The sequence below is a fragment of the Pararge aegeria genome, chromosome 4 (assembly GCF_905163445.1).
Source record: "Pararge aegeria chromosome 4, ilParAegt1.1, whole genome shotgun sequence".
NCBI classification, from domain to species: Eukaryota; Metazoa; Arthropoda; class Insecta; order Lepidoptera; family Nymphalidae; genus Pararge; species Pararge aegeria.
The window spans coordinates 10,418,600-10,442,967 of NC_053183.1; the positions used below are offsets into that span (position 1 = coordinate 10,418,600).

A 24,368-nucleotide genomic window follows, 5' to 3' on the forward strand; every position below is an offset into this window, starting at 1 on the left:
GCTAGGACTAATGAGGGCGCTCTATAATTGATACTGGAGCCAAAACTGTATTTTATATTTGTCACTATATCTGTCTGTCTGTATCTTACGTTTGGTATCTGAATGAATTGAAGAAGGTTGTAGACTATGTAGCAGTACCTACGCTGCGTCCCGTAATTTAAGTAAGTAAGTTGACCCGGCGAAGCCGCAGGTCACAGCTAGTTTTAAAATAAAAATTTTTTTTTTTTTTTTAGTAAGTTCGCACTGAAATGCATTTTGTCGTAGCTAATACTGCAATTGGCACTTTTCAAAACACATGGGAACTAAAGTTTGATTAGGAGCTTGTATTGAATAGTAAAAGTTTTTCCTATTACAATTTTTAAGCTGAAAATGTTAACGAAAAATGTTTAACGGACGAAAAAATTTAATTCTGAAATGCATGCATTAAGTATTAGAACTTAGAATGTTTTCTCTATGATATAATATGTTGATAGTAATTATCATCATCATTAATATCCGCCTACTGGCATAGGCCTTCTCTCTCATAGCAAGCATAAATTAAGGCCCGTATGAATAAGCGATTATGGTATAATTAAAAAATTAACTCTTCTCCTATGTAAGACGCAAGTAAATGATTTTACTAAAGAATTGGTATGTGTAAGCTCACTGTTTTGTAGGTCAAACTATTTTATCTTAAAAAAAATATCCTAAGTTACCTACCTGCTTTTTGTAAATAATTCGATTGCTCTTTAAGAAGTGCTATGTTTAGATTATAAAATTGTTGTAGCAGTAAAAACTTGTTTACAAGCGACTGAGTTGTGCGCGTTTATTATATCTATTCTTGCTCTAAATCACCAATTACTGGTCGAAACCTTCATTTACGTAAACATTGCCAATCGCAAATGGCCGTCCCGGGGACCTATTCCAGTTTCAGCTTACCTGTTATAATTTTAATTTCCTATCACAAATGAATGCAATTAATCAAGATATTTGGCGCCTCGTAGAAACACGACATATTAGTCGATCGCGCTAGCGATAAGCATCGTTGTCCTAATTCATTAAAAGGATGAAGGAAGAGCGACCTGTTTCAAAGTTTTCAAAGCATAGAAATCGTTAAAGGAAAAATTCAATATCGCATTTTTTAGTAAAATCTAATGCAGAAGGTTAACCAAGAAAATTTCTAACATTTTTGATTTAGTTCTAGCGGTGAAGCCGTCATATACCTATGTATACACACTTCAGTATAATATATTGTAATGCCTTATGTGAGGGGTTTTCTGCTGCCTATTGGGCAGTTCTGTTCTCTTTTCCAAATATATTAATTGATTTACGCGATAATACAACCTGTCTAGTTCAAAGAATTCGAAAAGTGTTACTCTGCATCCTGAAGATGGACTCTTTTCCCAGTAAAGCTAACGGAATTTGCGAAAACCAAAAAAAAGCAGGTAGGTAAATTTGCAGGCAAAAGCTTGTATTTTATAAATAAATAATTATTTCAGTATATATACCGTATGACATAACGTGCCCAAAAATTTTCATTCGCGTGGCATCTTTGGCACGCGTGCCAATCGTTCGCCATCAAAATATTCACGGGGTATAATATTCATGCCTGCACAGCGGAGTTTTATAATATTGCTCTAACCAAAAAACCATACTGCCAACTGTCCTAACTTTTTTATTTCACTTTAATGTCACATTTACATAACATTTTTTATCATTATCGTCACCCTATAACGCCTTACTGGTGGACATAAAACTGATAACAATTGCAGGACACAGGCCTACTTTATTCGAGAAATGAAGTTTGACCTTAGACGTTATCTAATAATTGTCGTGAATGCCTCACATGTTATCGATAATCAGGACCTAGGGCTTAGCGTGGATGGACATCATAAATTTCGTAACTCTGAGCTGGTATTGAGAACTTTATTAACTGAAAAAACGTACCCGAGAATCCAACGAAGCCGGCTGAATGTTAGACGGTTTTTTTGATTGCCAGATATTTACCAGTAGGTCTAGGACCAACGGTCCTTTGTTACCCTCTTAATAACTGATAATGCAAACTTTGCCCAACTCATCAACTAACTAGATCCTAATAGTACAACGTAGGTACATGAATACCTTGGCCAGTAGGTACAAGAAACGTGACAAAACGAAAAATACGAAAAAGATATGAATGGATACAACCCATTTGTGTCAAGCTTGGCAACCCTCTTTTGAAGCTAGAGCGTCCATCATTTAAAATGTACGCTGGATTTATTCATTAAAGACTTTGATTACGTTCAACCTCCTTACTAAAATGTGAAAGTATGGTTGTTTGTTTGTGACCTATGTGCGGCTCAGCCGTTGCATCGATCATGATTACATTTGGCACATCTTAGAAGCTTACATGTAGATGGACAAAGGGGGAAAACTCCCGGCAATTGTTTATTTATTTAAGGGACAATCAACAGGTTACAACAACAACTCTTAAAAACTAAACAAAAAATGAAAAAACATATAAATGTAATATTGTAGACCCACTTAAAGACCGCCACAACTTGCAAATAAAAACTATATTGTTGTCGCTAGGTTGAAAAAAAAACATCTTTTATTATTGCTTTGTTACCTATGGAATTATCTGAAAATTATGTCAAGTTTTTGTAGAGTTCGCATTCTGGAAATAGCGTATTAAATAAAATAATATGAAAAGGCTCCTTTTTTAATTTTCGAACCCTATCCGAAGACTGAATCCGCACTTTCTGCATAAAAAATCGTGGGTGAGTTGAATGCGGGTTTTGGCAGTTTGTAAGCGATACATTTTGTAAAGCGTCTTTAAAATAAAAAGAAAAAGCCAGAAATAACTACAAGGTTCAATTTTGAAAAACTCCGCATTAGCGACGAGAAACAGCACTGCCGAGAGCCGTGCTAAAAGTCAAGTTGGGAAAGCCGGTTACATTTCCGTCGAACGAATTATATAATATGATTGACGTACTTTCTGTTTTATAGAAAATTTATATCCTCAATATATGAACTCTAAGAAGCCATACTAGTTGTTGCCTGCAACTTCGTTCGCGTGAAAATGTTGATGTGTATGGCTGTGTCATTCTCTAACCCCTGAATTATACTACGCCAAAAAACATGTTTTAACTCAACTCTTTCTGTGATAAGAAAAACATATCTATCCCTCATTTATCCGGCGCAATTTTTCCTATGTGCTATTCCAGATTAAAATCTATCTCTGTGCTAAATTTAATCGAAATCCTTTCAGCTGATCTGGTGTGATTGATTAACATTTAACTTTCGCAGTTATACCTATTACTTAAATAGTATAGGTTAGGACCACTACCTTGTTGGTATGGCTATGAGCATATTCGAGTACGTACTCCCCTTGCCTCGAAGAGAAGATAATGCTGTCGGTTGCGCCTGATCTCTTCCCAGTCGTATCGGAGTTGCCGTACCATCGGACATTGAAAGTGAGTAAATAAAGTGTGCACATGTGTTTGCGCACACACTTTGCCGCAGTAATATCTGCCGCATAGTTGAAAAAACCTACCTGGAGATTGACCACCGTTGAAGAAACCGACCAGGTAAATCGGGACAGGCTATGGTTCAAGTATTTATATTAATAATATTTTAAATATGGTATGTTTTAAAAAAAAATAAGAATTAAATTATAACACTTTTCTATATAACTTTATATTCTCGTATCTAAAAGTTTTATCAAAGTAACTTGGAAGTTTGCTTTTATTTAAGCAATACAATAAAAACAGACCAATTTCGTTCTACTTGTTTAAGGTTACGCCGCATTGACCGCTCCCGATATAACAAATTGTTTATAGCACTAGAAAATTACTATGACTACGGATTACGAGGCTCTCGGTCTCGTTTTGTGATAATAATTTGGAGCAGCGAAAAAAACGTTAATAGCAGTAAAGACTGTGGCTTACTTTTCGAAGGTATACCGAATTCGATCCCCAGCACGCACTCCTTACTTTTACTCCTTATCTGCATTGGTAACAATTAAATATTACTTGCGATGCCTCAGAGTTCTCCGTAATGTTCCCAAAAGTGTGTGAAGTTAACCAATTAGCACTTGGCCAGCGTTGTGGGCTTTGGTCTAAACCCTACTCATTCTGAGACCTGCATGGCTATATGGCTATAATCGGGGGATATAAATATTATATACCCGAATATATATTATATAATATATTATATACCTGACTAAAATTTGCATGGCAAAGCACGGCAAGAGGGAATAGAAGAAGTTCAAGTTTAGTATTACAATTATATTATAAATTCAAATTCAAATTCAAATTCATTTATTTCAAGTAGGCCTACTTTATAAGCACTTTTGAAACGTCAAGTATGTATGTTTGTGTGGCTCTACCACCGGTTCGGAAAGCAGATTCTACCGAGAAGAGCCGGCAAGAAACTAAGTAGTTGCTCTTTTCCAACATCAACATTTACAATCATTTTGCTATCTTGCGGGAGATGAGAGCGAGGCTGGCTGCTTCCATTCTACCTTATTTATATTGATAATACTACCACATGGTCAACATTCGGAGAGTTGATAAAGCGGTGGGGGAGGATAGAATTGTATCGGCAGGTGACATTTTTCTCCCCGGGTAAAGCCGGGGAGAAAAATGTCACCTGCCGATGCTAGCTGTGATTTACCTAGTAGTGGGACGGTAAGGGGTAGATAATGATGTCAAAAGTTGTTACTGCACCTTCTGTCCCGCTTTGAATATTCTTAAGAAGGGTCACCCTTGCTAAAGCGATTGTTTTTGTAGCGGAATCCGCCGCTGCACCACTACAACTCACTAGAGTGATCTCGGATTTTATTTTTAGATGCGCAAGTTTCTTAATGTTTCTTTCGCCGTACACGTGAAAAGTTGGCAAGTAGTTATAGATTTGGAAAACTTCTTCTATACATGTAATGCACGAGTATAGAAGTTTTTAGTAGGGCTAACAGCTGTTTTACACGTGTATAACTTCAACTTTCCATTATTATAACCTTTAAAGGTGTCTCGCTTGGCAAACAACCCCAATCGACGAACATAATATCAGCGTGCAACATTTTTTATCGTTCTTTTGGTTTATTCTTCTAGAAGTCTTCATTTTCCGAACGTATGCTACCTACTTCTTCCCCTTTCTTTGGCGGCCGATCAGCACAGTGGGCCGTGACTCTTTTTCTGGGTCCGAGGCTGTGGGTTTGATTCCCACAAGTTCATCACAGTGTTTCAAAGAACCTTATTACTATGAGTCGATTATGAATTTAAACTTTGACAGCGTAACTAGTAGGTTATTACTTTTCATACCTACGAGAACAAGATAATAACTAACAACAAGATAATTCCGAGAATAGTCATAAATCAAAATGTTTCTGGAGCATTCCTTATTTTCAAGTAAAGTAGGTTCTAGGCTAGGGGCTAGCCTTTAATATTTTAGCGGGAAGTTTTTTTTTATTTGTATATCAGTCACTATAAAGCTATTACTGTGCATAATTAAAAAGGTTTCGCCTGTTAAAAAATAATTGTATACCTATATCCAGGATGTGAACTATATCTTTGCTAAATTTAATCAAAATCTGTGCAGAATTGATGCGAACGAGGGTAACAAAGGTACGAAAGAACGAACAAACAAATAGACATACTGTCGCTTTTGCATAATGCGCTTCGAGTAGGTACAATTTATGCTCGTCACAATAAAGGAGCCGATGGTGAAGTGCCGGGAGAACTCCTCAAGCATTAACGCCCCAGCTTCGAGAAAAGCAATATTTTGTAGAAGGTTATTAGCAGTTGACATTGGGCTATTATAATTAAGACATAATTGCAAGCTTACCCACTAAAAATCGTAGAAAATTTTGAAACAACATAACTTAGTTTGTTTGTAATAATATGGTTATTAGGGTTTAGATATTGCGCTTTTCAAATTTTTGAGGCAAGGGAAGGGAAATGTTTTTTTTTTAATTAATGATTAACTGGGTACGCGAATTAAATAAAAACCTGTTTCAACATATGTAAATGTAAATGAAGCTCTACCTTTCTTAAGATAGTCCACTTAACCGGAACAAGAAAAATCTCATTATCAGATGTTTTCTTTGAATCGGACGACCAACGTTGTGCAAATGTTGTTAATTTAGAGTCGGGCTTTGATTGCAACCAGTAAGTCTCACACTTAGTAAGAAATGTTATTTATTTATTCAAATAATAAATGTTGCGGTACAATACCGTGTAGAAACTCAATAAGTAAGTATTGATAAGTAAGTCCAGTACAGTTATCCAGGTAAGTACAGTATAGTCGGGGGCTAAAATACAGTGAAATAAAATAAAATACAGCTTTTGCGTTTGCTATATATAGACTCGCTCTCTATGATTCAGAGGATGGGAACCCCAAAAAATGGTTATAAACCTGCCTCCATAAACCAAATTGGACTTAAAATTCTTAAGATTGAAGCGTACAATCAACCGTACATAGCTTTATACAAAATAGACATATAAACGGAATGCAATAATTGTAAGTGTAAACATTGTCCAAGCCAATCAAAGAAATATTATTTTGTTATTTTATTGAAGTAAAATAGTTAAGCACCGGAAAATGCTTTAACAGACACGTCATACCCTGCTTTACTTTTTATTCATATCAAGATATATATTTCGTTTTTTGAAGCAGTTATGTAAACGAACGAATAATTTCCAATCGCGAATAACATCTTATGTATATTTTAGTTTTAGTAATAGCTTCCTGCTGCGTTTTATTTAAACTATTTTTTATAACATTTAAGTGTATAAATCAAATTAATAACAGAAGACGGACGTTCATAGCTGGACAAAGTTCTTTTTCGGAAGCTTCAAACTCCTCGATGTTTTCGATCTTTTGCTTGTGTCCTGCAGCTCCATTTTTTTTCATCTGTCCACCAATTGAGGTGTCTACTAGACCTGGGGTCGCCATTCCAGGACCTTGGGGTCCTAGGATAACGAAACGTCTATCGATTATCTGATTTATATGCCGGCCGGTGCACCGTTAGATTTGCATATCGTTCAGCAAATTATCATACGGATTTCCTTCTTTTTTTTCAAAGGAACTTAGGCCTATCTACTTCAATAAATTATTTTTTCATATATTTTTTTGGTCAGACAAACTGACAGCTAAAAAGAAGATAAAAAAACAATTAAAGTAGTAGAGTATATCCAACAGTTCAAGTTTTCACAAACAATATAACTTAAATAAAAAGGAAGGAAATGCTCACAAGGGAATAGTAGTCAAAAGTAATACAAATACTGAACGTTTAAAATCAGAAAGGCAACCATTGAGTGATGAAAAAGGAATAGAATAGTTTTTGAACGCCGTATAACAAATTTGTACAGGTGGCATTGGTACAAAATCTTAGGGTAGTTCTGGAAGTCTGTATGTTATTTTCGGAAGACATTTTAAATTGTCCGATATTGATGATGGTTGGGAACTGCCACGCCTTACTTTTCTACGTCTATGGTCGATCGGTATAGACTTTGCTGGTGACTAATATTAAAATACATGCAGATGAACCCGTATGCTGCATATATTTTAATGAACCCGTATGTACAAGACGACTGGTAGCTGCAGGTCGCTCAACGAATTGTCAATAAATCTCATTGTGCTCTTTGTCATCATTCAGTGTGATGACCCCACTGCGCTTAACAATAACTCAATACACCAACGGCCTTACTCGGTAGAATATTTTCCATTTGGACATAACATTTTATCTCGCTGTCTCTATAGGACAACCCCACTGTTTTAACTACGGAACCGCTTTATTTAAAAATTATAGTGATAGGTAGTAAATTTACCCTAACTGATAATTCAAAGTAATGGAAATGAACTTGATAGTAGATAATAAGATATTAGTAGTATTTAGTTAGTAATACAGTATAGTAGATAGTTAGTAATACAGTAATATCTTATTACGCTTCCAAACAAACAGACGTATCAAGCTATCTTTAATTTTTATCCCTTCTATGTATGTGGTCTGTAGAAAAACTAACACGAATCACATCGTTAGTGAGATACCTACATACTCTTTTAAGAAATATACATATATTTACTAATTATTTATACTTAACTCAGATTCAAATCAACTCTTCTTATCATTTATGTAATCTTTTATGAGATAATAATTTTATTAAGTGTATTTTTACAATTTTTTTACGCTACTGACGTTGTTTATTTTGAACGTCATTTCCGTTCCGACTCCCATCATAAGGGATATAAATTAACTCTTGCTGGTATTTAATATTCAATGTAACTTTGTTTATTATTTGTAATTGTTAGCGATATTTTTGTCTATTTTTGCTCGACGAAACAGATACTTTTACCATTTGAAGCGCCAAATGTGACATACAAGTGTTAATATTAATTTGTTTATAGTGTTACAAATTTGAGTACCTCGGACACTCGTATTACAGCTTTACAACTTACAGCGCCAAAATGCTGTCATACAATTGAAGACAAAATGACAACAGTCTGTTCAGTTTTATTGGTCAAATTTTCTTCACTTATAATGACAAATTTACGCTAACGTGAATGTAACGTTAGTTAACGTTTGAACTTGCACTAGGGTTACAGGACTTTTGTCTTCCAATCTACATATCTACTTCTGGCAATTTTTTTCATCATTATGAGGTGTATATCAAATCTCGAGCTCGGATAGGCAGAAGTATAATAATAAAACCGCGGAAAGACCTTAGTTTGAGTCCCGGATCGTGCCAAAAACTTATACGTTTATGGGATTCCCTATCAAGATATTTACACTATCGGACAGCAGACTTATACCAACTCCGACTAGGAGATTACTTTACGCCGTGGGTATTGATTATTGTAATTAAGATGCTCTCTAATCGTTAAAGGCTGGTATAATTAACGCTCTTAATTCGTCTCTTCTATGAGGGAGGGGCCTGTACCCAAAAGAGGGGAGATTTAAGATGTAAATAAAAATGAGGATGACTAGTAACTTTTTGTATTCATATTAGTTTACTGTCTTAGATGAAAAGGCTTTTTCTTATTATCAACTGTTTACATTGTCAACTACGCAATTACCCTATCAGATCATGGTGATGGCACAAAACTGACTCATAATCTTAGCTAGTGGGAAAGGCGCTAAAAGAAGAAGATATCAATGTGACCTTCGTGTACGAAAATTGTCTTAAAAAATATTGTGCAACTTCTACATAGGAGTATTTTGAAGGTCAACTCGCTTTTTACTTTTAGCTTAGTTCATTATGATTATAATAAGCTTTAGCAAAACATAGATTGTTCTAGCAAGGAGATTATATTATTAAATGACGTTGATTTTTTCAGCGAATTATTAATCAATTTTTCTTCACTCAATCGTATTGAGAAAACTTGTATTGAACTCGATTATATGTCAATGCATTTTATTATTTTATAGTGTAAAATTTATTGCTCTGCTGCTCTACATAGTCCTTGCTCAACCGTGCTCTATAAATGGGCTACCTAACGTAAAGATTTGTTAAATCATACAGTTAGCACCAATTATACGAACATATTATTCTCTAACTGTACAGAATTACAACAATCCACAATACAACAATACAATCTTTCCAGATATGATTTTTAATTTTTTATATATTTTAAGCATTTTTAAAGATTTTCCAAAAAAAATATATAGATAACAGACAGCTAAGCTTTCAATTAAGCATAAGAAGCAGTTATTTCGAAATCACAGACAGACAATTCAATTTTTTATATTTGTTCATGGCATTGTTTTACTGCCTTTTGATCTAGACTTTAGAGATGAACATGTTAAATAATAGATCACGATATCATTGGTTCGAATCCCTGGTCGGGCTGAAAATTCGTATTTACTTTATCATTACAAAACTCAGTACCAACCTAGAGTTGGGAAATTCCATAAAAGCTTAGTACTCACAACGTAAGCTACGCTTACTTTGGGGCTACATGGCGATGTGTGTATTGTCGTAGTGTATTTATTTTATTTTTTTGTATATTATTTTTTAGTTCTAAATCATAGACAGAAACTTCAATGTCATTATGTCATTTCTTTGTCTATTGTATGTATAAAAGCAAACATATTTTAATATATACAGATAGCATATTATATATACTTTTATAACTTTTACGACATATTATTATTCCGGTTTTTCAGGTTAATTCAACTCATTGGACATTTGAAAATGTAAAAAAGAGGAATAACTTGATCATGAAGCTCAAAAGCTTCGAAGTCAAATTTAATAGTGTTAATGAGGTTGAGAGGAACACGAGTGTTCGTGGAATAAGACGTTGGCGCCGACCTTAGGTTCATATAAACGTGAGGAGACCGCGCGCGCCGCTCAGTGGAAGGAGGTTGTCGCTCGGTCTGTGTCGTCCATAGTAACGCGCTTTGCGCACGCGCATCACGGCCCTTGCGCCAGAATCGCGATTTAAATTATTTTGACAATAAACCATGAATTTCGAACTGCACTGATTTTTTGTCACTGAGACGCAAGCGTGGACTTTTAGTCACATCAAAACAAATTGTTTTTTTTTTTCAATTCTTTTTGTTTATTAATAAAAAAATAGAAATGGTTAGTGGTAATAAAAGTCCCGGCGACCCCATGAAAATACCGCCAAAAAATCGTGAAAAGAAGACCAACAACTATAAGCGAGCGAATATATTCTCCAAGACATGGTTCGTGTGGATGATGCCCACTTTCTGGCGTGGCTACAAGCGGGACCTGTACGATTCTGATCTCACCAAACCCAAAGACAACCACCTCTCTGACAAACTTGGTGACCGCCTAGAAAAGTAAGTACATAAAGCTCTTCGTTCACTCAAAACGTTAAGATTTCAATGCTTCGGTGGACCTACTTATACTTGTACATATTTACTGATACAATTCACGGGTGTTGGCCTTTTATACAAGGTGATGTGCAAATAAACACATAAATGGGCCCTAAAATTACAATTATGTGTTTATCAAAATTCTTTATGAACATGTTTTAAATTTTATATTTTTGTGCATTTCTAAGAGAAGAAAATCAATCAAATATTATCATCGTCTAATATCGCCGTAAGGACTTTCTTTATGTAATGCAGACCTTTTATATAAGCGAAACACAATAGATAAGTTTTATGTATCTAGTAGGTAAAGTTTGAGATATATTGTAAATTTACTACTTACTCGTAGATAGTACGTATACTATATAAGAAGTTTGGTATGATAATATAAATATTTTAAAATTATTTTTTATTGCACGAAAGTCTTTTTAAACTATATCTCCTGCCGTTTGGATAAACACCCATTCACGATGCCATTATCTTATGTGTTTTGATTTTTCAACCAATTAATTTGGCAATGACTAAAGTCATGCTCGAAATACCATGATATCCTTAGGAACTTGCATAATTTTAATTTTTTAATTTGCTTCACATGTTTTATCCATTCTGTATGATTATAATTTCAAATATTGATGATGGAAAAAAAATACAAGTTGAAAATGTAATAATAATAGAAATCAAAACTTAATTTTCGGAATGTTATTTTAGGTGTCGCAATTTACCAAGAAAGTGACCACAACTCATTACGTTTCTCTCCTAGAAAAGTTCATGATTACCAAGTTTTCTACTAACCAATGGTAATAAATTCTTATATAATTTTGTTACTTTATGTAATATACGTAATTTGTGCCTCCGATGTCGATCGTCTCAACATTATACAAGACATCCGAATGTCTTGTATAATGTTGAGACGATCTTTGATCCTCAACACAGAGTGAGTTGGAAGTTGTTTCTAAACAATCTTTATTGTTTGAAATGCGAACGATGTCTCTAGTTACACTTTATGCCGGAAATCCAGATTACTTATTATAAACTGAAATAAAATATTTTGCATACAAGCTTGTTTAGCGCATTTACTGTATTTATAAAAAAAAAAAATCTTTATATGTTCTGCAAACAAAGAATTCCATTTCTTAGCCGCTCTTACAAAAAAAACTTGTATCTGAAGCAGGTTTTCGTCAGTGTGTGAATGATGAATGAAATAAATATCATAAAAGTGCATGACAAGTAATTTGTCTTTTATTTATATCAAATAACTTAAAATAAAAGAAACTTCATATCATCTGTAACTTATTCAATTGCCACCACGTAATTTCGGTTTTTTTTATAGGAGTGTGAAATTTGTTTTACTCTTATCCATACAAAGACAAATGACTTGTTGTTACAAGTTTTTATTTAATTTTTACATCATATTATGTTAGATGGTACGTGTGGGTGAAATCTTGCAACCAACTGAATTGAATACCAGTTATTCGCAACTAAATATTTTTTTATACACGTTTGAATGTTTTGAATGAACATGCATGGTAGTTAAGTGACATCGCTCTTAATCCAAAATGGCGGACTCCCAAAGATGGCTGATCACTTAATTATTTTATATGCACGATAGGAATAATTCATGATATCGGTATCAAATGAAGGGTTCTTGAGGAGCACGTAAAAATTAAATGACGTCACCCTAAATTCAAAAGTTAGCGACACACCTTCAATAGTGAATGCAATATTAAATATTAATATTATTAATATAATTTAAGTAAATAGATCTATAAAATAATAATATAAATTGAAGAATAAAAATTCAAGTAGGTATTAGATGTAAATCTCATTTAGAATATTGATGTTGTTCTGATTGTAAAATACCTAAAGTAGTTTTTTAACACGTACATGAAACACGTATTTTCGAATAAAATATTCAATTACTATTTCAAATGTACTACTTACAATTGATAAAAAGTATGAGTTATAATAAAAATAAATAGATCGATCGCAATCCTCGATTTGATTTTCGGATTGGCACTTGCCGATAACAACCTGAGGGGTTGCTACGGCGTCACCGGGGAAAGTGGGGTAAGCGCGGAAGCTCGCCCCAAGGCTCGACAACACGACATCGGGGGAGAAGTGGGAGACGTCGACCCGAGGGTGCCTCCTGCGAGGACCTCGGCTCAGTTAGACGTTAAGCTGACGTTGGTGGACTTTTGGACTAATTATGGTTTAGTTTGCAATCCTGCATAAAAGGACTTATATAGGTACATAGAATAATTAGACAATTATTTTTAAAAAATATTTATACCCAAATCCGGTTTTTATTTTTGTCAGTCCGTCTGACTGTATATTGCACGCGATAACAACTGATCAGATTTAAGTGCAATTTTGTGTACCTCATACTCCAGTTTAATAATAAAGCCATTTTTATCCCGAAAGACAATATGGTTTAATTCAGTATAGAGAAAAATCTTTGTCAATTTTACACCATTACCAGCTTACCCAGTTTAATTTGACTATTTGTAGGTGCTGTATTAGACCATGCATCTGTACATTAACAGTCATTTTTAATAGCGAATGAAAAGTCATCATCATTTTCATATCAATCCATTTCCGTCCCACTACAGAGCACGGGTATCATGCATGCAGCCATCATCAGATGATGATGGACTGCATGCAATAGTAACTCTGCTAGTACGGTCAATACCATAGACATGATTATGAAACTAAGGAGATTCGACTGTCACAAACTAAAACGCATATAAAAAAACAAACTATGTGTCCCATTTTTTTATTGAGGTTTTGCCAAAGTCAATAGAAATCCCAATAATTCGATCTGCCAAGTGGTGACCGAAGCTTGCGGTTTGATTACCACCACTCGCACCGTAATCTGAGATAGTGCCACAAATACCCTGTTAACTAGGAAAAAAGCTGAAAATAAAGCTAGCCTTTAGGGAAAGCAACCAAACTTTACATGCACAAACCCCGCTATCAAATTTTTGCTGCTTCATCCTAAACTACCTCTGTAAAGCTAAGGCCACAAAGTAGCGTCGAACCTGCGTTAATGCGTCCTGAGTGTGACTCGTGGATGCATGACGACGGATATGATATGATTGCAGGACTAATATAAGGACAAAGGTCAAAAGCCGCGATTTGGTCTTGCCCTTAAGGGACGGCAAAACCAACGCGTTCAGCACACGTAGTGGCGCGCAATTATGCGCCTCACTTGCGAAGGCGTCCTCTCAAAGCACAAAATTCGCCACACAGGTCAATTATTTAAAAGAAAGCTGATTAAAAATGTGTTGTTAGACCATTTTCTACGAAAGCGATATTTTTTTACTAATGGTTGGGTCTATTACAAACGCAGATTTCAGATATAGAAACCTCATTACTAATACATCTCGTCGCCAGACGTCTACGCTATTGCATTATTAAGTAGTTAGCTCGTCAATATTGGCTTTTAACTTTTTGATAAATAAAAATTTAAAATATTTGACGTTTTAAGTAAATATTTCCGTTGTACATACAAATGAACATATAATTAGCAGCCGTAATCAAGTTAATAGGTAGGTATCCAAGAGTATTGTATGTAAGAACACGGTAAATTACTCTTTTTACACAATGCTTAAATAAAACATTATTTAAAACTTTCAGGCATACAGGTTTCCTCACGATGTTTTCCTTTATCGTTAAAGTAAATAATATTGTAAGTTTTTATTTAAAGATACACATAACTTCGAAAAGTTATAGGTTCGCACTAGGTATTGATCTCAGTTTGAACTCAGCCCCCCGTAATTTAGGCCGAAGCCCTAACCATTAGGATATTACGAGATTGACTATTAGACCATCGCAGATTTCCTTCTTTATGTAGAGTTAACCTTACCCGTGCTGGTAAACCTCAAGATATAGTTCGGTCCTGCTATTCCTATATAATTCGGTGTTCTTTACAACTTACGTAGGTAAATTTGGTAATTTTGACAATATATTGGGTCGAGAAGTATAGATTTAATTTGCATTAAAATTAATTATATCATACAGTAATTACAACATTGATATAACTGTTACCATAGATAAAGTTACTTGTATACATTCACAAAGCTAAACACACAATAATTGCTGTTCCCGATGTCAGGATGAGTTGATGTAAAATATTATGTTTATATAATTTATACTACTATTTACACATTGAAGTACTCGTTATTTCTAATTAAATTATTGAATACACATAAAGCTGCTTATCTGACGGCAGAACAGATAAAGAAACGTAGTAAAATTTATTGCTGCACCAATTTTATAAGTAATTTATTAAACAGTAGACTTATCTACTATTTAACGTAAGTTGTTTAATTATTGAATATCTAAGATAAGTAAAACTATTCAAATTTACGTTGCTTTATGTGATATTGTAATGTTGTGATAATGCCAAAGGAGAACGATAATGTTACATGCAGCTATTGTACTTCTTACGGTCTTAGCACAGTCACAAAACCTGCCTTGATAGTAACTGTTCAAAGCTGTCATTAAATTAATACATTTAGCTCGCCTAGGTTGGGCAGGAGACATTTTTCTTCACGGGGAAAGAACAAAATGTTTATCTTCAGTTTTATCCACTGTCCAAGCATGGGCGGACGGGTGTAAATTATATACCTGTATTATTAGACGTAGTTTAAGTTCTCTTTTTCCGTATTACCGTGCTTTTGCAGTTGGACTAGTAAATTTCATCCCTTTTATCCAGTAGATATAATCGGGGGCTCAAATTTGTGTCTTGCCTACACAAACTTAACTGACACAGTATTTTAAATTAATTCCCCTTGCAGGTGTTAGGTTGCTATACTTAGGTAGGGTAAAAAAAAAAAAAATCGAAACATTCCGGAATTTTAATAAAGTATTAGTATGGAATGATGCCTGAATATGAAAATATATTATTTGTACCATGCCGAAATGAGCCCGCATTGTATAAATGACTAGGCAATCTATGGAATGTCGGAACTATAGTATTCCGGTAACATAATACCAATTTTCCTCGAATGGGTGCTTTAAATGGGCGCCGACGATTTTACCAAATATATGCCTCTGTTTATTTAGCAATAACTCATGGGCAAAACTGATTGCGTAAGCAATAACGTGTAATAAGTAAGTACTGTTTACCATATCTGTTATTTTAACACTACATATCGTTGTAATATGTAGATACCTAGTTTTAAAATAACGTATAAGATTCTATAATAGCAAGGCAGGTAGGTCGTACTCATTGCATAAACAAAAGGGTTCACCCGCATAGGAAAATGCGGAAAATGAAATGTTAGAATAATAGTAGATGATAGGTATATCATAACTATATGGTGAACTTATATTGTTGTATTGGCTTCGGCCGTCACTAGTTACTACCCCACCGACCAAAACGTGCCACCAAGCGATTTGGTGTTCGATGCCGCATATAACCATGCCATAAATACCTTAACCCCAACAGGTTAGCCTGCTACCATCTTGTACTGCATCATGACTTATCATTTGAAATTCCAGATAAAGGCTAACTTGTACTAGGTGGTTTAAAAAAAAAAACTTTTAGCTCGCTACCATAACTTTTTAATATTATTTTAAAATAACTAACTAACTCACTTGGAAATTCTTAAATTACGATTATAATTCTGAAACAAAATACATGTATATCTACTGAAATAACATATTCTTTAGCGATGGTTCATGACTGATAAGAAATATGTTCTAATGCCATAAACTTTGTCCACACGTGTGTCTATTTTGCAATCAAGCTTGCTTCAACGAGTAAAAGAGCTATTACCCTATTAAAAATGCTATTTATTATCTCTATGGGCCGAAAAAACCTCAAACGAAAACTCAGTCAGCTAGTGGGCTATGGATTGAGCTATGCTCTTTGCATCATTGCAATCATATCAACCAATATGATCTGTAGAAGGAGCAGAGTTACTGACATAGTTCCACGAGTTAGGAAACTAAAATAGCAATGCGGTCACTCTGGGTGAAGAGAGCTGCTAAAATGGTATCCTCCGCTTGAAAGCGATAACTAATCCAGGATCTCCCGGCAACCAGAAGCCTTTTTTTTTAAATCAAATACAAGTTTGACCAATGCTTTCCAACCTGGGTGCCTCCGTAGAAAGTACAGAAAAGCACCGCGAGGCGCTTCTTCTGTACTTCTGAAATGAAAAAAAAATATTTTTTTGATAGTCTTTGTACAGCGTAGTCACGGCTTGTCCCACACTTGTTGAAGAATTGTGAGGATATCACCAAGCTCAGGCATCCGATTGATGGGATGCTTATTTTCTTCTAAATTCTTTGTTAAAATTTATTATTTACTAGCTGTTGCCCGCGACTTCGTCTGCGTTTGATTTTGTTTTTTTATGTGGCATTAAATTTAGTTGTAGTAGTATCGCTAAGCCTTAAATGAGGGATTTGCTGCTGTCCGCTGAGGATGTTTGTCCTCTATCTCCAGCCACAGTTAGGGCAAAATTGAACACATATTATAAACTCTATAGTACAAAAATAATTATTTAAATCGCTTATAATTTGTCAGAGTTATGGTGTAAAATCGTCAAACACTCATCCCCTCTCCCAAAGGAACCGAGCTTAATGTCGGGATGAAAGTTATCCTATATTACTTCTGACACTTCCAAGAATATGTGTGCAAAGTTTCATGTGGATCGGTCTTTATTGATTCGAAACTTACATTGACATTTATAATATTAGTTGGGATAATGGTTTTATTAGTTCCATAATGAGGATGTTTTATTTTTTGCGCCTATCTGCCTAATTAACAAGAAGAAGAAGAAGAATTTTATTTAGCTAAGGTAGGGTGCTGATGACGTGACAAATTTCTTAAATTTAAAGTGCGCCGTCGGCTTAATAAGGTTGGTAACCCCTGAATTAAACCTTTAATGCAATCTTGCCTGTCAGTAATAAGTGGTAGATGGTACTGAGCAAACCTGATAGGGGATGGCAGTTATATTAAACCCATATCACCAATCGGTTTCAACGCGGCATCGTACCGGATCGTTAAATCGCTTATAGGCACGGTAGGGTGGCTACTAGGCACGGCAGGAGCCTCTGACCAGACTAACTAACGAGGCCAGGTTATTGATATTTAAGTATAGCCTTTTAAAGAAGACATAAAACATAACGGAATACCGTCACAGTTGCGTTATTTAATAAATATCATATTGCTCTTCATCGTTCGAATTTTAATTGCAACGAATTTTAATTCAGAATGACTGGAGAGTTATGTTATGTTACCGTTTATAAATCCTAACTTGTGATAATTGTTCTTAAGATCTCTGTACTGTGATACAGGAGACCTGTGCCCAGCAGTAAGATGTTAATTGGCTTATTATAATGATGTTAAGATTGATTTATATTCCTAGACATCGTCGACATCAATCTGGTTAAACCGTAAACCATTTGATATCCTCAGACTTAAGGTATCTTAACTCAAAAAGGATCCGTAGCACACAGGCACACATGAAGGTTACCCGACCTGGCACCCCAAGGTTGGTGACACCACATCATACTGACAGGTGAGATTGCAGTAACCCTTTACTGCAATCTCACCTGTCAGTATGATGTAATGATAAACATGAACACGCAATATAACATCTTACTGGCCTCAACGATTTTTAGCAAAATTCACGCCCTCGAGGCTTCTGTCGCCTAGATAGTTATAAAGATTAGACTAATGAAATACCTACCTAGTTTGTATTTCCCCGCCATAGTAGAGTGTGATATACAAATTAGCGTACTGTGACTATTGCGTTCCAAGTAAGTACCTCGATAAGTTTACAAATTGCTTATAGTTCGCGTCAAATAAAGAAGAGCACTGACATCTGTGCAGTTGTTAATTTATAGTATATTCAGCTAAGACTACAGTTTGTATGTATCTCAGGATAATCCGAAAAAAATGAGTCTTCGCGAAACACCTGCGACGCTAACACGGGAATGGATGTTTGAAAACCAAAAATAAATTTCCCATTATTTTCTTTGCTTAGTTACCGAAATTAACTGTTAGGTAAAAAGCAAAAATATTCACAATATGATTATATTATTATTGATTGGTTGGTTGGTAAGGTCCTAAGTTTTGGAGTTAGAGTCATAATGCACTGAACCGATATTGAGAATGCTTGCTTTCTGCAAGACAAAGGCTACTTGAAAATTTCTTAATTCGTTCGCTGTTGCTAGTCACATCGCGCTCTTTTTACGTGGCACGAGTTAAACATATATTTCTCCTAACCCACAAGATATCACAATGGCTTTTAAATTGCAGGATATGACTATCTAGCAAAGTTGTTACTGCCAATCGTCCATCATGTGGTTAACTACCTGCCTCTCAAGATTATTCAGGTCATTTTTGGCAATTCTTTAAATAATTCCTTACCTATTTTTAAGGATACTAAAGTTTGTATGTACTCTACATTAATAATTGTCATGAATTCCTAAAATAATATATTGAATATAGAAATTATTTTTTTGATTTACTTTTGGCATTTTTTTTAGGACTTTTAGGATATAACGTTTAATAGGTATTCCAAGCTAAAATAAAAAATATAAACTTCAATAAATGTAACATTTTTATTTAATTTTAAATGGATATAACTCTAAATAGCAAAGTAAATCTTGGTTTTGAAAGAAGAAAGAATAGATCCGCTGAATTTAACTAAAGGTTCTCATGACGAGAGATCTTGTTATAAAATTGTTGACCTAAATAAAACCTTAATTTCACCTGTCTACTCGAATCTCTGTTATAAAATTTACAAGTTTTTGACCCACTTACCGTTATGTTACTTTACTTCACATGAACATCAATTAACGCTATCGAAAACATGCGTCAAGTCAATGATTTACTGCGTCAAGTAGTCAAGAGCGTATGCTAAACCAGTTTACTCCTAAGAAATAGCAGATATAGTCAAGTCGGCGATAGTTTTCGACAGCATTCTTGGTGGTCGTAGAAATAACTATTTAAATTTTAACGATGAAACTAACTAAACTGAGTTAAATTTTCAATAATTTCTTAGGCATTCCCTAGTTGGCACAATCACACACAACATTTAGACAAGCGAAATATTTAGAGGTCGATTTTTAAGCTGACTGATCAGCATAGACTCGTTTTTCTAAGGTCATGACATATTTTTAATGCAGGCGTTTGCGACGTCATCCCATAACTCTCATCCCACGCACACACACGCACACACGCATAGTATTAGTTAAATTTTCACCATAAAGATTTTTTACGGGAGAACGGAAGATTATGTTACAGGTATATTACTTACTTAAAAGGATGTTGGACATCAACAACACAACGGATAAATTTTTGTAATACCTTTTTATTATCAAATCATTTTTCTTTTTTTTTTCAACTCAATGAACCCACACCAGACAACGTAATAGTCTTATTTAATTATATGTGCCCTAACAACAATACTGTTCCTTTGGGGATTATCGTCCAGTGCAAGTTTTTTATCTACTGTATCCCAGTTTATCCCATGACCCAACACTATAAACAGCCAGTTTTTACGTTTATTGCTCAGTACAAACTTTATTTAGTTTATCATTATTATTATTATTATTATAAATATAGTAGGCACGTACCTACTGTTAGCTTAGATACAGCTACACATTTGCAAATTTTCTCCGTCGTAAGCTGTTTTATAGCTTTTTTTATGTATAAGGTCCAAGGTAAAATGATCCCAAGCGACTCCACTAATAACACCAATTAAACCCAGAGCTAAAGAAAATAACAAAAACTTCAAAGCGACTTTTTTAGATTCGACCATTAGAATAATGGCTGCATTATGTATGCTTATTTTAAAAAAAAACCGGTTCATTGCATTTCGTACTCGCGTGATGAGAATTCCGTACAGTAAATATTTTTTTATTATTTAAAAAGGCAGGACTTTTGTTGTGCTGTTAAATAAGAGCACGGCGATAGATCTAATATTTGTGGGAAATTTAAGGCTCTCCTTATAGAATATATCACACGATGCACTCGACAAAATGACAAGGTTGCTTAGAAGCATCCGGCTCCGCTTTCAGCTCTCAGAAGATAGAAAAATGAATGTTAAAATGTAAATTGTTGATGTTGGAAAAGAGCAACTGCTGAGTTTCTTGCCGGCTTCTTCTCGGTAGAATCTGCCTTCCGAACCGGTGGTAGAGTCAATACAAACAGACAGACTTGACGTTTCAAAAGTGCTTATATTAGGCCTACTTGAAATAAATTAATTTTGAATTTATTTTTTGAATTTTTTTAAAACGATGCTCAAATCTAACCTCCAAATTCAGAATTTGTTATTTACGCTTCATTTCCATTTTTTTATTTCGGGATTGGATAACCCAACTCTAAATATGCATCAATATTCAACTTTAAGTTCCAGTAGATTCGGGATGTAGAACATAAGCTGTCACTGACGAACAACCAGACATATACGGGAAAGATCTTTTAAACAGAACCCATATAAGACTATGAGGTACGGATCCCTTATAATATTGCTTACATTCCTTCTCGGGACGGGTTAAAAACTGGACCGAATTCCCTAGTCGGTAGTCTATTTTTAGAGGGCTAAGATTACCTGAGCCTGGGTGCGTTTACCTATAAGTAGCACGTTTTTATACCTTGGTACGCTCGTAGTATTACAGATAAACTCTGTTTGAAAAGCCCGCATAATAATGGGGAACAGGTCTTAGGTTGGCGAGCATATCCTTCGTTTCCAAGCTGCTATCCTGGATATTAATGATGAAGTTTTTCTTGCTGCTCATTGCTAATTATAATGCGTATCTGTAATATCATGTTGAACTAGCTATGCCCTGCGGCTTCGCCCGCGCAAATTACGGGGCGCAGCGTACTGCAACATAGTCTACAATCTTCCTCAATAAATCAGATTACTAAATTAAACAATATTTCAATTGTACTTTTAGTGCTAAATATACAAACTCAAAAAATTAAGTAGAGATATAAAAGATACCGATGGACCTTTTTTCGAGATATTAAAACAAACGACTGAGGCAGGAGCTATTAAAATATATATCTATTCTAGCTCTTGGAGCATTAATCACCCACTATTTGAAACCTTCAATAACGTAAACATAGCAATCGAAAATTACCCCTTACAGTTTTATTATAAGTACAGATCTGGATAAACCTATACATAATTTTATAAATGCGATAGTGTATCGCGTTACCGCTAGTAATTAAGTGGCTAGACCAGTACCTCATTCCTGCCTTATAGTCCAAAATTGTTAAGTGTTTGGTTTTTCTGTTAATGATTGTCAGTACCAGTCCGGAGTGAGGGAATCGGCTTTGTCCAACATCCATACCTCTAAAAGCACATTAAGCTGTTGGTCCCTGTGTATATATATTTTGTATCCCGGATTATTACTAAAGTGTTATTATAACTTGCATTGGGGCAGCATAGATAATCTGTGCTCTAAACCCCTGTCTCCAGTGCCAGTAAGTTTAAAATATTACGAAAATAATTAATAACATTATCGGTCTCAGATCCGAGGAACCTGATTCTATATCAGGTATCTAAAAGTTTTTTGATCAAGTAGAGTTATCTCTCGAATTGAATTCTGAAACTGATGCAACAAAAGACCTTAAAGAAAATTATATAAGTTTTACGCTGGTTAGGTACCTTTTAAATATTATGGAGATGATAGTATGTGGCATAATACTCACCGGCACGGGGAGATAAAGAGAGAAATCAACAAGAATCTGACTACCGACTGCTAACCACACTTGCCGTTGTATACCACGTAAACCAACTTTTATACCTTGTTTTTTACATCTCACTGTCATTTAATACTCGTGTCTTTCTTTAGCAAAATCCTATAGAATTTTTATTACTAGCGGTTGTTCGCGACTCCGTGTGCGTACAATTTCTGATAAGACAAAGTTTCCAATAAGGATTTTTTTAATAGAAAAAAATATAACTTCAGCTTCTAGCTTCTAAACCCTTCTCCTTTAGGGGTGGATTATCTCGTTTTCTAAAATAAATAAAAGCTCTCACTAAAACGAAATATGTCTACCTGTGGGATTCTCGTCAAACTCGGCCTAGCCGTTTCAAAATTTGCCCGGACAAACAGACAGACAGACAAATATCATTTTATATTGTTAATACACAGTTAAAAGCATCAAGGAACTGTATTTACATTCTATAGCAAAGGGTGTAATCATGGACCTTGACTATGTAATGAACCATATTGATATAAGGCTGTTTACTTTTGTAACGCAATGCGGTCTGAAGTTGATTGAAGACCTTTTTTTTGTTACTTTAAAGAGTACTGTGCAGTATGACATTCGCAAGCATATGATCAAGGCTATCCTTCAATAAACAAGGATATTCCGTCAATGCTATAGATAAGTATTTTATTTTAGTAACAGTCACAGAGCAATTGATAGACATAGTAAAAGAACAATGTGTATCTATTATTTGAGTATATTGAGTAGGGAATCCATATGTGATAAAGTTCTGGAGACCCTGCAACGACCTTAAGTAAATAGATTGGCTACATCGAATATACCGGAATGCTGAAGGGCTTGTAGCTACACAATATTTTTGTTACTTTTAATGTCAAGTTTATTTTGAAACTCTTATGAAAATATTTTACACTAAAAGTTTTTCAGAATTTATTATGTATGCTATGATATGAGTAGTTAGAAAAAATGTAGTGTACAGCGCAGCGTTTGTGTCTGTTCGAGCAAAAAATGTGTCTGCATTCCTATTCAATCGTATCGCGGGGTGTCATAGGGGATGTCTTATCCCCGGAACTATTTAGCAATGTCTTTAAAGATTGTTTTAACAACCTATTGCGAACATGGCATCAATATAAATGGCAAGCTAATGGCACACTTACGTTTTATTGATGTTATCGTTTTTAAATATTGTATATCAGCATACGCTACTTTGCGTAAATCCATGATATATTATGAAAATTAAGCTTAATATGCTATACTCCGCGAAAAGCAGGAGAATCTGTATGGTGTAATTTATAATTTTTTAACAACAATTATTCATTGTAAAGTCAACATTTCCTGAGGATGTTCCGGTTTCGGAGCGAAACGTGCGTAGAGGATACATTGCCGAAGATCTGTTTGGTGTGGAGTATAAGGATTGAAGAAATTATAAATTACATTCGTTATTCGTTATTTTTCGCACTGTCTTACCTTATTATCTCCGAGGGTAATAAAATCGACAGGAGAGTACAGCTGGGCTTTGGAGGTTTTCTACAAACCCTTTTCTTTCAGAGTGAGAGAGCCTAGGGTCACCCATATGTTAATGCCAGGAGACAAAAAAATAATTCGTACATCCTAACATTACGTAAACAGCGAGCCTGATTAACAAACGTAGTGTAGCTATGCTAACAGTAAGCTATGCTTGTAATTCTCTGGAGCACTCAGGTGCAAAGTGATTCGAAGAAGGGAAGTAGTTCGCTAATGTGGATTAGGCTGTTTACATTTGATGGTCTTTGCAGTCGAAAGATCCTCGAGTGGAGATCATGCCTCGGAAAAAAAGTTTTGACATAGCCGATAAGCGGCAGTCATCGACTTCTGGCGGAAGGCCGAAAATAGAAA

The 24,368-nt window shown here is 34.8% G+C and overlaps 1 protein-coding gene across 2 annotated transcripts in view; it reads left to right on the top strand.

Annotated features, from left to right (window-relative positions):
- Positions 1–10,321: 10,321 nt before the first annotated feature.
- LOC120637596 (multidrug resistance-associated protein 4) overlaps positions 10,322–24,368 on the top strand; it is a 62,020-nt gene continuing 47,973 nt past the window's right edge. For both annotated transcript variants that reach the window (XM_039909451.1, XM_039909452.1), the window contains exon 1: positions 10,322–10,762. In XM_039909451.1, the coding sequence (XP_039765385.1) occupies positions 10,539–10,762 (224 nt within the window). In that variant the 5' untranslated portion in view covers positions 10,322–10,538. The remainder of the gene's footprint in view (positions 10,763–24,368) is intronic.